The sequence below is a fragment of the Rhinoderma darwinii genome, chromosome 5 (genome assembly GCF_050947455.1).
Source record: "Rhinoderma darwinii isolate aRhiDar2 chromosome 5, aRhiDar2.hap1, whole genome shotgun sequence".
Taxonomy (NCBI): domain Eukaryota; kingdom Metazoa; phylum Chordata; class Amphibia; order Anura; family Rhinodermatidae; genus Rhinoderma; species Rhinoderma darwinii.
In genome coordinates, this window is record NC_134691.1 from 290,720,689 (window position 1) to 290,733,694 (window position 13,006).

The following is a 13,006-nucleotide window of genomic DNA, read 5'->3' on the forward strand; positions in this document are numbered from 1 at the left end:
GTTTATGGAACAAGACAAAAAGTTCAAGATGTTGAGTTGGCCGACAAGTTCCCCAGATCTTAATTCGATCGAGCATCTGTGGGGTGTGCTGGGAAAATAAGTCTGATGCATGGGGGCCCCACCTCACAACTTAAAGAGGCTCTGTCACCAGATTTTGCAACCCCTATCTGCTATTGCAGCAGATCGGCGCTGCAATGTAGATTACAGTAACGTTTTTATTTTTTAAAAACGAGCATTTTTGGCCAAGTTATGACCATTTTTGTATTTATGCAAATGAGGCTTGCAAAAGTACAACTGGGCGTGTTTAAAGTAAAAGTCCAAGTGGGCGTGTATTATGTGCGTACATCGGGGCGTGTTTACTACTTTTACTAGCTGGGCGTTCTGACGAGAAGTATCATCCACTTCTCTTCAGAACGCCCAGCTTCTGGCAGTGCAGACACACAGCGTGCCCAGCTAGTAAAAGTAGTAAACACGCCCCGATGTACGCACATAATACACGCCCAGTTGTACTTTTACTTTTCAACACGCCCAGTTGTACTTTTGCAAGCCTCATTTGCATAAATACAAAAATGGTCATAACTTGGCCAAAAATGCTCGTTTTTTAAAAATAAAAACGTTACTGTAATCTACATTGCAGCGCCGATCTGCTGCAATAGCAGATAGGGGTTGCAAAATCTGGTGACAGAGCCTCTTTAAAGGATCTGCTGCTAAGGTCTTGATGCCAGATACCACAGGACACCTTCAGAGGTCTTGTGGAGTCCATGCCTCAACGGGTCAGAGCTGTATTGCACAGGGGGGACCTACACAATATTAGGCAGGTGGTTTCAATGTTGTGGCTGAACGGTGTAAGTAAATGGGGAGAAAAAATGAATCTTGTGAATATTGTAACATACCAGTTTCTGTACCATAAAAAGTCTCTCAAAAGATGACATCTTTATTCTACTCCCATAAAAAAAATGTATAACATGACTACATTTCCCAAGTCTGTAAATGAAAATTTCACATATGACCACTGGAGGTCAGTATTTCTCACTTACATTCACTTCAATTACCTTAAAATTTGATCACAGTTGCTATTTTCATATACTGCCACTAGATGCCACTAGGTAGCAGCTAGTAATAGTGAGCATCGGGACAAAATTCTGCTTAGCAACTGCAACTACACAATGAATTCTACCACACAAAATAATACAAATATTGCTGTGTATATACCAGTTTTCCATAAATCCTACCCAATAATCCAGAAATAGTGAGATAAGTTTAACATAAAAAGCATTTGTTACATCTTTAAATTCTAAATTCTTAATTTTCTAAAGTTTTTTTCTTTTACAAAGGTTGGCAGCATGTTGCTATTTAATATTATGTATGCATCCTGAGGAATGAGAAGTATGAAAGAAAGCTTTATAATTGCTGTCTGGAATTGCGGACGGAAAATACGCAGCACAATACAGTAGCAGCAAAGTGGGTGAGATTTAACAACTCTCATCCAGACGCTGCGTAAAAATTCAGAGCAGAAATTGACCTGTGGTGCGTATTTTTCGGACCGGAGCACGTCAATTCCTGCTGCGGAAAGTGGCCAGAATTGCTGCGTTTTTCACAGTAGATGTTACCGTCTCCTAACATTGTGAAAAACGCAGCAAAATACGCAACATTTTCTGCAGTCAAAAACGCAGGAAATGGTGCATTTTTGCCGCAGCGGAAAGTCTGCTACTTTTCAACGCAATTGCTGCAGAAATTTTCTGCAGTAAATCCGTTACGTGTGGACAAGCCCTTATATTCCTCCATTCAATGCTGTTTTCACTATAATGCAGCTGTTTGCATCTAATTAAAAAAAATGCTGAGTCTAAATACACTTTGTACACATTCTCACGTATAAGATAATGTGAAGCTCAAGTCATGGGATTGGTTGTAAATTCTATTTCTAGTTCAAGAGCCGTCTATGGCCCTAGAACCCAGAGACGTTGTCTCTTCTGTGCTAATAATGTGCCAGTTTCCTCTTTCATTCTTTTCTGCCGGCTTCCTCTAGCTTCAGGTTACACTACTTATACTACACAGCATATATAGGACTATATTGCCTAAATTTTGTAGCTACACATCACAGCAAATATTAGGAAAACATTTTATAGATCTTTTTTAAAGAGCATTCTCGTAAAAAATAACTAATAATAGATTTACTCTCACTACATTACATGAATATTACTTTTAGAAATAACTCTTGGAAGAGACTGATTTTTCTTGCGGAGAACCAGCTGGTGGAGATGCTCCCTGGAAAAAAATATGCAAAAGAGCTCTCCTCCAGAAGGCAGAAAACTGTAGCTCTAGTGCCACCTATAGGTGACTACTCTATAAGTCAATGTCAGACCCTTTATAGAGCCTTGATACATGACTGGGGTAAATAGCCAAACCAGAGACACACATCTGTAGACAGCACTGTTTTAGAATTAAGACAAGCAAGAAATTGGAGGGTAGTTCACTATTTGCGTTGTACTGGTTGTGGGGACGATCGCTGGTAATTTCCTATGTCCGAAGGAAATAGTAGTAATCAAATAGAAAAATAAAATAAATATATCGGCACTCCAAACGCAACAAAATGGGTTCACATAAGCAATATATGTATATTTTGGTGTTCTCTTATATATAATATATACAGTAGAGGAGAGTAAATTGGTGAATGGACAAAAAAAAAAATAGATAATACCCAATAAATCACAACAATTAAAGAAAATAAAATCCTATTAATATAAAATCATGATTTAAAAATAGCAATCATTCTGGTCCAGGAAAAAAATGTCTACCATCTGGGGAAAAGGAAAAGATGGGCCTTAAGATTCCCTACCAGCTGGATCTCTACAAGGACAATCAGTACCTTCCAAGACCTGTGTCAAGGCATCTCATTCAATCAGAACCCTACTCTGTACTGATGAGGAACAATAATTCCAAAACAGGGCTGTCTGCACATGGGGTGCCTATGGTTTGGCTATTAATTTGAGTCATGTTTCAAGGCTCAGACATTGACTTATAGGGTAGTCCCCTATAGGTGGCACTAGAGAGACAGTTTTCTTCTTTCTCAAGAACTTCTAGAAATAAGATGTGTAAGTATCCTAATGTTTAAAATAATATGCTGTTAGACAAATGAAGCTACAAGTAACTAGTCTGTTAGTCATGAGAGTAGTGCTCGACTATTCATTTAGGATGATTTTAGCTCGACTATTCATTTAGGATGATTTTAGCTCGACTATTCATTTAGGATGATTTTAGCTTGACTATTCATTTAGGATGATTTTAGCTCGACTATTCATTTAGGATGATTTTAGCTGTGACAATTGTCTGACTTTGCAGTGAAGAGTTTCGTTATTGGCAGCACGATAGTCCCGCTTTTATTTCCAGCACAGCCTGATAAACCAGAATCACAAAGATTGGAAGCAAGAGGACTTAGCAGAGAAAACAGAATGGCAGTAGCATATATTATGTTACAATTATTTGATTGCATTTGGCTTGCATGCTAATTGTAATTTTTTTATTGCTGCCCAGGGGGTTACCAATACAGCAGAACTATAACCTGACTAAACTGAAAAAAAGTGCTGTCCGTGTGAGCGATGACCTGTGAGTATCTTGATCCATTGATATAAATGTATTTCTTGTACAAGTTAGGTGCTCATTCAGACGAGCGTGTATCTCGTCCGTGTGACGACCGTCACACGGACTCATGTATTTCAATGGGGCCGTTCACACGACCGTTGTTTCAACGGAGCGTGTGAAGGGTCCGTGAAAAAATAAGACATGTCCTATTTTACTGCGGGTCACGGATTCCTTCATAGACTCTAGTCTATGGTGGATCCGTGACAACACGTCCCACACGGGTGCACCTCGGACGTGAAAAACTGCAGTTTTTCACATCCGAGGTTAGCTATGTTCACCTGAATGTAGCCTAAAGTAGCCCTAAGGCCTTGTTCACTCTTTGTGTATTATTGTGTTTCTTATTATTATTAAGGCTTTGAGTTTAATTTACTTGCAACTGCACTTTTTGCAGCTTGCACTATCTATCCATTGTGCTTTTGTGTTTTCCCATTGACAATAATGGGGGAAAATGCAAGTCTGCACTGCCACATATATGCAGAGGCAGTTGTACTAAGTATAAAAAAGAAACACATATTCACATGTGGTCTTTGCAGAGTGGTATTGGCGTGACAACGTGTAATGTTTTTTGGTTGGGAGGCTGCTATATACAGTAATAAGCACTGCCAGGCGGTATATTTTCTTCAGCTCACTGTGTGTGGAATTCTATCTATGCTTGTTTTCATGTTCAAACTTCTGTTTCCAATTCCTCACATCTCCATGTCACGGCTTAGAAAGAACTTTAGTAATTTAATTTAAACATGATTTATTTACCATACATTATAGTCTATGGGAGATACAAAAACACACTAAAAGATATTTCCATATCTCCGATAGACATTTATGGAGAGTGACCACATGAGAATGGTCCTTCCTCCACTGGGGATGGGAACCGGACATCACTATTGTCAGGATAGGAGGCCTACCCAGTGGATAGACCCCCAATGATCAGACAATTATAGACCTCCAATGATCAGACAGTGTGCCATAAATGTATTTCATGGGAAAATCCCTTAGGGTTTGACCATAAATCCACTTTAAAAACACCTTCTAGGCAGGGGAAGTTTTTCAAACTGATGGACCTATCCATTTCACTTGAATAGGAGCAAAGCTGCAGTACTCCAGCACGGCCGCTATACTGTGACCAGAACAGTCTGCTTCCGTGACCCACCACTGCACAACTTACGGTGCCCGGAGGCAGCAGGAACAGCTGATCGTGCGGGGTCTGGGTGTCGGACCCCCACCGATTATATACTGATGACCTTTCCTGTGGATTGGTCATCAGTATGAAAAAACGCCCCCTGCCTGAACAACCCCTTTAATGTCCGAGATGTGCAGTCATCTTCTTCTACACTCTTCCCGGATTTAGCGTTCCTTGTTGTCCAGAAGTTTTGAAGCCCACTAACACTATAACGAGTACAGTATTTCCTCCTTAGTCGATAGCGGTCGCCCCCAAAATGCCCAATAAGGCCCTGTTCCCGCTAGTGTCATGCCATGACATCTATAACAGATATGTTTTTAAATGGACCCAAATCCTGGTTGATCCAATTGACATATAAAATATTTGTGGGTTTTTGTTTTTCTACCTTACTATGTCCATACTGTGTAGTAGCCATGTTCTGCCCCAAAAAATCTAATGTCTTTTGGCAGTTTTTTTTTCTGATGTACCTTTCCCAAGAAAACAAAAAAGAGAGCACATTCTGCATAAAAACAAAGAAGTAAACTTACATAAACTTCATCAGTCCTCATGACATTTTCTTTCTCCCAGCTTGCCAGGATTTGAGCCTGGAAACTACTGTGTCACAGGCAGTTGCTCTCCTTGTTGAGCTATTTGTGTTGTTATAGAAAAAGAGAAAAAATGCAAACAGGCTCACCACGCTTCCCTTGTTGGCGTTGTAGTCCTTCAGGCTTTGGAGTGCATGGAAATACATTTGTGGGCTCCCAAAAGCAAACCGTATAGGTAAAGGGAAAAAATTTAATCTAGCACCACCTTATCAAAATAGAATACTTTATTGGCAACTCATTAAAATGTAAAGATGAAGCACAGGTATGGTTTCATGATGCTTACGTGTTTCGAACACAACTGTTTCTTAGTCATAACCTACATCAGTAAGGAATCCTGCAATATTTTAGACAATCCTGAGCGCTTTTTATAACCTGTATCTGTATACATTCATAATACAATAACTGATGTGCTTGCAAAGTCTTTGTACACTTGTAATATTATATCAAATATAACCTTCAATAAATATATAATAGATCGCTTCTCCAATTCATGCCTTTTGGAAATCTACTTTCCAGCTGCACTATCCAGAACGCCACCCTGTTAAGGAGGTGTCTCCTTCAATCTTCTCCCCTAGTGTTTTTTTGTTTTTTTTACTGGATCTGTGCCATACAAACATAAATAATATTTGTTTCCATTCTGAACTTCTAAGAAGTGTTTGGCCGCACCTGATACATTTGTAGCATTTTTGTTGGTATCTGAGATATGTTCTGCTATACGTGTTTTGAGTTTGCGGATAGTACATCTTACATAGATGCGATTGCAGAAATTACATGTTATGGCATAGATCACATGGAGAGTCTTCCAATTAATAAACACATCTAGTCTGTATGTTTTGCCACCAGAAGACTTTAAGTTGTACTTTTTCTCGCAAATTGATATGTGTTGCATTGGTTTACACCGCATTTGATAAAGCCTTTCTTCCTTCACAGAAATACTTTTTCAATTACTTCGACACTATGTGTTTACAATTTGCATATCACTTTGTCCTGTATGTTTTATACATTGTTTTTATAATGATGTTATGCACTTTTTACCTGATTGTACTTAACTCTGTTTGCTGATTGACACTATGTTATATACCTGGATTGTATCACGTTAGTTGCTTGAGAAAGGCTCTAGAGGACAGAGCTGAAACGTTGCACAGGGGGCAATAAAAGTACCCACCTTTTTTCACATTTACTACGGAGAGCTGCCTATTTTTTGAATAATATATATATATATATATATATATATATATATATATATATAACACTTACATAGGTAGAACTCACACAATTGATATTCATTAGACATACATCTCTGTATGTCAAAGTTGGACCACCGTCTCTCCTAGTCTCCACTTTATATGTCAATGAGGATGTGCAAATTTAGAGGGCACATGCCCTGAATATCAATCATATTATACTATTAATTGTGTTTAATTGGCTGTACAAAATTTTCAGTACAATCATTACAAATATATACAGTTCACACATACAGAGAAATATTTTCTGAATGTATTCTCTGACTCCTATCTAACGCCTTGTCACTGTCTTTGGTCCGGAATGTCCTATTGTTGGCACTACTTGCAGTATACCAAGCCCAATCAAAATAAACACATTTATAAACTTTTCTACATCGGTGTTCTTGCATAGAATAATAGCAAATACATCAAAAGTCGCAAATTTCTGGATGTCTACAACCACTCCTGTAGAGCACTATATTAAACCCAATACTACTGTATAAAACAGTGAGGCGCTCCTATTCGTGGTGACTGCAGGCAGGAAAAATTTCCCCAAGTAACTCTCTGACTGTGTGGCGGCTTCACCTGTTGTTTAGCCTCTGGGCCTCATAGCAACTACTAAGGCAACTATGGCTGTAGTCAAACCCATGATGATTTGACCCGTAAGAGATATGGTAGCTATTATACAGTTTTATATATTTCAAGTTTCCTAATGTCGGTTTCATATTTTATTTGATCCATGTTTTAAAACTACATATTCCAATATGGAAAAAAGTTTGTTGTTTTTAAATAGCAATTCCTAAATACTATGTTATTACTGGAATCACTGTTTTAAAGTGCATGGTTTTCAATTTTGGACACACTCATAGCACTAATAGCACCCATTACTCCATAATCCCAGAAATGGGCAACCGTTTTAAGCCATTCCAAATATATTTTTATTTGTAGCTCAAAGGTGGAATATCACTTTAAAAAGTAAAATTTTTTAAAGTATATACATATAGGTATACAAGTGAACTTGTCATCCTTTCTAAAAGAAATAAAAGTGACGCAACAGGGTTAAACCTAAATAGGAAACGCACATGTCACAAAGCAAAAAGCATTTTTACAGCAAGACATAGGATGTTGCCATTTACACCTGTAGCAGTTCAATGATATTATATTCCTGTATATTTTGTAAACGATTAATGGACAATAGCTAACCAATATATAAATAGTTTATTCACATATAGAACGTCTGTAGACATTCTCTAATCCACATACAGAATGTTGTCCTGAAGCTTGCGTAGGTTTCCTGCCACACTACAAATAAGTACTTATTGGGCTTTCTATGAAATGAATATCAGAGTAAAGCTTTACAAATGACAGACACCCAACAGTAATGTAATACGTACAGTCAATCATTTTCTGGTACTAACAAATATGAAAAGGATTTTGTATAAACCTTATAACTATCTATCATTTCAATTAATAATAAAACTATAATATCTGCTATGTTTTAAATTTGTTAGGCTTTGTTCAGGCTCAACACAGACGGAAACCAGAGGTTTCCGTTTCCATCACCATTTTCAATGGTGACGGATCCGATGCCCATTGCTGGAAGCAATAGCGTAGTCAACAGAGACAAACGGAAACCATGGGCACTGGATCCGTCACCATTGAAATCAATGGTGATGGAAACAGAAACCTCTGGTTTCCGTCTGTGTCAGTTTGTGTCTGTTCAGGGTCCCGATCTGACGGAAAGCTCCGACGGAATGTCAGAACAGGACCCCAACGCAGATGTGAACAAAGCCTTAGAAAGGCAGACTCCGTATTTTCAGGATGATCTTGGAGCAGAAAAGCCTCATTCACATACATTTTTATCATGTCGGCAGCGCGAGCTGTGCTTCCGACTACGATAATAGTTTAGGCGTTTTCCCGTTCATCGGCTGATTGTTGTCCTGTTTACACAGGGCAATTATCGGGAACGAGCGTTCTGTGAACGCTCGTTTGCCCGATAATTGGCCAATGCAAAAGGACCCTTACAGGCCTCTATGTACAAAGGTAGAAAATCATACAATATTAACCTATTTTATTTCTCTAGGTATCCAAAACCACCAGCTGCTTCTATTAGGTAAGCAACAATATAATGTAAACCAACCTCGTAAGTGCTGCAAAATTATATTGAGAACTGAGCTTATTTTATGTTTTACAGTGACAAACAAATCTGTGAGAACTTCCCAGCAGAACATCCATATCATTCCCACATATCCAAATTTGCAGTGTTCCCCAGTTTCACACCATCAGATGAACCTTCACGTTGTCCTACTCCACTGCATCCACAAACACCTGCAAGCGGTTACCCCACCGTTATCCTACGCAAAACTAAAGGTAAGTCTTATTGTTTCTGGAAAAACATTGCATGTCATGTATGAAAAGTGCAAACAAGAATTGGAGGTGTTGCCCATAGCAACCACTTCTGTTATTTTCAGACCTGCTTAAAACATTTTTAAAGTAATTTAAAATTCAGGGTATTAGATGCTTAAATTATTTGGGAGATTTAGGCCTCATGCACACGACCGTAGTGGTGTGCACGGCCGTGATTTGCAGCTCGCGGGTCGTTTACATTCATTTCTGTGAGCCTGGACCACAAAATACGGCCGTAATAAGACATGTCCTATCTTTTTGCTGTCCAGGCTCCTGGGCGATGCACGGACCATGGAAACCACGGTCGTGTGCATGGGCCCATTGAAATTAATGGGGCCGCAATTCACCCACAGATTTGCGGGTGTATTGCGGCCGCAAAAATACATTCGTGTACATGGGGTGAAGTGTGAAGCAGAGCAGTTTCCATATTTGAAATATCAGTAAACTGGATGGTTTTATGTATCCCGGGAACAGGAAACAGTAGCACAAAGCCTAGGGAAGATGGTGAGTTTCCAAAAGACACATTTCCCTACATTTAAGAAATGAGTTCAGGGAGACAGCAGACATGATGTCTGTTTTCATTTTTTTATTTAACTTTTACTATATTTTTTTAATATATTCTTAAAAACTTTATTAGGCCTCGTTCACAGGAGCAGAACAAAAAAAAACGGAAACACCGGTTCTAATGCCTGACGGACACCACCGGCACATGATGGAACACATTGAATAGAGGGGTGTCTGTGGTTTTACCAGACACTATAGCGCATGCTGCATACTGCATGCTGTGCTATTGTTTCCGGTATTCTTGGCCGGATCTTTGACAGATTTTTTAGACCCACTAGGGGGGCTTAAACATGCAATCGTTAAATTGCTTGCACAAGACACTGTAATATTGCAGTGTATTGTGCATTTGGAGGACCAGCATGGCATACGTTCATTAGGGCCTCAGCTGCCATGACAACTCTGTGGTACCCCATGATTACATCGCGGTCACTATTGTCCTCAGAATCTAAGCAGTCAAACGACCAGGATCAGAGTTATCTCCGATCACAGCCATTAGACCCAGGTGTCAGCCGTAATATACAGCTGACATCCGCTCTGTGTGGAGCAGGCTCAGCTCGCGAATCCACTACATAATTCACTTCTCCCAGTACATCAAATGTTAGGAAGGGGTTAAAAGATTTTTCACACAAACGACATTTATCCTGAAATATGTGACATATGTATCATCACTAGAATCGGGGTATCGAGGCCCACGTTCCTCCTCACTGCACAACCTCAGTGAGGAGAAGTTTGAATGGATCGGCAGTCCAGCATGCATGCTGTCACTCAATTCCAAGTCTATGGGACTGTTGCCTATAGATGGATAAGGAGGAAAAGCACAGAGAATCTGGATTTCATTACATAAAGAACAGTATACTTATCAGCTCCATATTTCCATATTCCACTGAATGACAGGTAGCCACATGTAAACATGCTATCAGCAGCTACTTGCATAACCCTTCCTGCTCCCTTACCCAATTGTGTCTTCTATGGACCACTCCCACTGAACAGGTGCCTGCTAACTAACAGAAGAAAATTATGGTGTTGCTGGCACCTGAGGAATATACCAAAAATGTATTGACAGCATATGTAAAGTCCCCTCTCCGATGAATATATGGTGTAATACATGGCCATCTTGAGTCAGCCAGAGTGGGTCAGTATTACAGTGCGGCTCTCAGTTTTGGCACAAATATTATGGATGTAAAGGATCTGCCAGGCACAGCTTCGGGGTTAACTCCCTTAATTAATCAGTCAGCACCTGAATCTACATCCCTGAGACTGACTCCAGCTTCCACCACTCAGGCTGGCAGGCTTAGGAGTGGGAGAGCCTATCGCAGCCTGGCCAGACTCAGCTAGCTCCTGCCCTCTGTCTATTTATACCTGCATTTCCTATTCCTCCTTGCTTGTTATTCTTTTACGTGTGGTTTCCTGGCCCAGCTACAGCTCCTTCTATTTTGTTCCTGCTCCATACAGACCCTGGCTTACTGACTACTCTTCTGCTCTTCGTTTGGTACCTCGCACACTCCTGGCTTGACTCGGCTCGTTCACCACTCTGGTTGCTCACGGTGTTGCCGTGGGCAACTGCCCAGTTCCCTTGCTTGTATTCCCTTGTATGTTTGTCGTGTTTGTCGTGCATTTACTGAGTGCAGGGACCGCCGCCCAGTTGTACCCCGTCGCCTCGGGCGGGTTCGTTGCAAGTAGGCAGGGACAGAGTGGCGGGTAGATTAGGGCTCACTTGTCCGTTTCCCTACCCCCCGGTCATTACATAATAACAAGCCCATACCTAGTCTACCCTGGTCCCTGACACCACTATGGACCCCCGTGAGACCCTGGCTCAGCAAATGCAGGGTCTCTCCCTACAGGTCCAGGCCCTGGCTCAGAGGGTCAACCAGCCTGATGCTACCTTGGTAGTTCCCCTCACCGCACCTCTTGAACCCCACCTCAAGTTGCCCGACCGGTTCTCAGGGGACCGGAGGGCTTTTCTCTCCTTTCGGGAGAGTTGTAGGCTTTACTTTCGTTTAAAGCCTCATTCCTCAGGTTCTGAGAGCCAGCGGGTGGGTATAATTATGTCCCGGCTCCAGGAAGGGCCCCAAGAGTGGGCCTTCTCCTTGGCTCCTGACGCCCCTGAACTTTCCTCCGTTGATTGTTTCTTTTCTGCTCTCGGACTTATTTATGACGAGACTGACAGGACTGCCTTTGCCGAGAGTCAGCTGGTGACCTTACGTCAGGGTAAGAGACCTGTTGAGGAGTATTGCTCTGACTTTAGGAAGTGGTGCGTAGCTTCTCGGTGGAATGACCCTGCCTTAACCCCTTCCCGCTCCTTGACGTACTATTACGTCATGGCAGCTGTATCGTTCGCGCTCCATGCCGTAATAGTACGTCTCGGGAGTAACGGCCGTTTCGGCCGTCCTCCCGACACATACAGGAGCTGTGACGCTGCTGTCTTGTTCAGCAGCTGTCACAGCTCCTACAGCGGGGACCGATCGCTGTGTCCCCGCTGATTAACCCCTTAAAAGCCGCGTTCTATAGAGATCGCGGCTTTTTAGGGGTTAAGCTGCCATCGCCGGCCTGCTACGCGATAGCGGCCGGCGATGGTGACTATGGCAACCGGACACCAAACAATGGCGTCCGGCGATGCCATAGACGGAAGCCTAGTGGGTCCTGACAACGTCAGGACCCACTATGCTTGCTGTCAGTGAGTAGCTGACAGTTCTAATACACTGCACTACGCATGTAGTGCAGTGTATTAGAATAGCGATCAGGGCCTCCTGCCCTCAAGTTCCCTAGTGGGACAAAGTAATAAAGTAAAAAAAAAGTTAAAAAAAGTTGTGTAAAAATAAGAAAATAAAAGATTTAAAAGTATTAAAAGTAAAAATCCCCCCTTTTCCCTTATCAGTCCTTTATTATTAATAAAAATATATAAACAAACAAATAAACTATACATAATTGGTATCGCCGCGTCCGTAACGGCCTGAACTACAAAATTATTTCATTATTTATCCCGCACGGTGAACGCCGTAAAAAAAATAATTAATAAACCGAACCACAATCACAATTCTTTGGTCACTTCACCTCCCAAAAAATGGAATAAAAAGAGATCAAAAAGTCGCATGTACCGAAAAATGGTACTGATCGAAACTACAGTTCGTTACGCAAAAAATAAGTCCTCGCACGGCTTTATTGATTGAAAAATAAAAACGTTATGGCTCTTAGAATAAGGTAACACCAAAAGTGAGTGATTTATTACAAAACGTATTTTATTGTGCAAACGCCATAAGACATAAAAAAAAACTATAAACATCTGGTATCGCCGTAATCGTATCGCCCCGCAGAATAAAGTGAATATGTCATTTATAGCGCACGGTGAACGCTGTAAAAAAAAACGAAAAAAAAAACAATCGTACAATTGCTGTTTTTTAGTCACCACGCCACCT

The 13,006-nt window shown here is 40.9% G+C and overlaps 1 protein-coding gene across 1 annotated transcript in view; it reads left to right on the forward strand.

Annotated features, from left to right (window-relative positions):
• The window catches only part of SPMIP4 (sperm microtubule inner protein 4), a 56,393-nt gene that overhangs the window by 21,364 nt on the left and 22,023 nt on the right, over nucleotides 1-13,006 (forward strand). Inside the window, exons 3-5 of the mRNA XM_075828653.1 lie at nucleotides 3,532-3,603; nucleotides 8,707-8,736; nucleotides 8,818-8,993. Of these exons, the coding sequence (XP_075684768.1) occupies nucleotides 3,532-3,603; nucleotides 8,707-8,736; nucleotides 8,818-8,993 (278 nt within the window). The remainder of the gene's footprint in view (nucleotides 1-3,531; nucleotides 3,604-8,706; nucleotides 8,737-8,817; nucleotides 8,994-13,006) is intronic.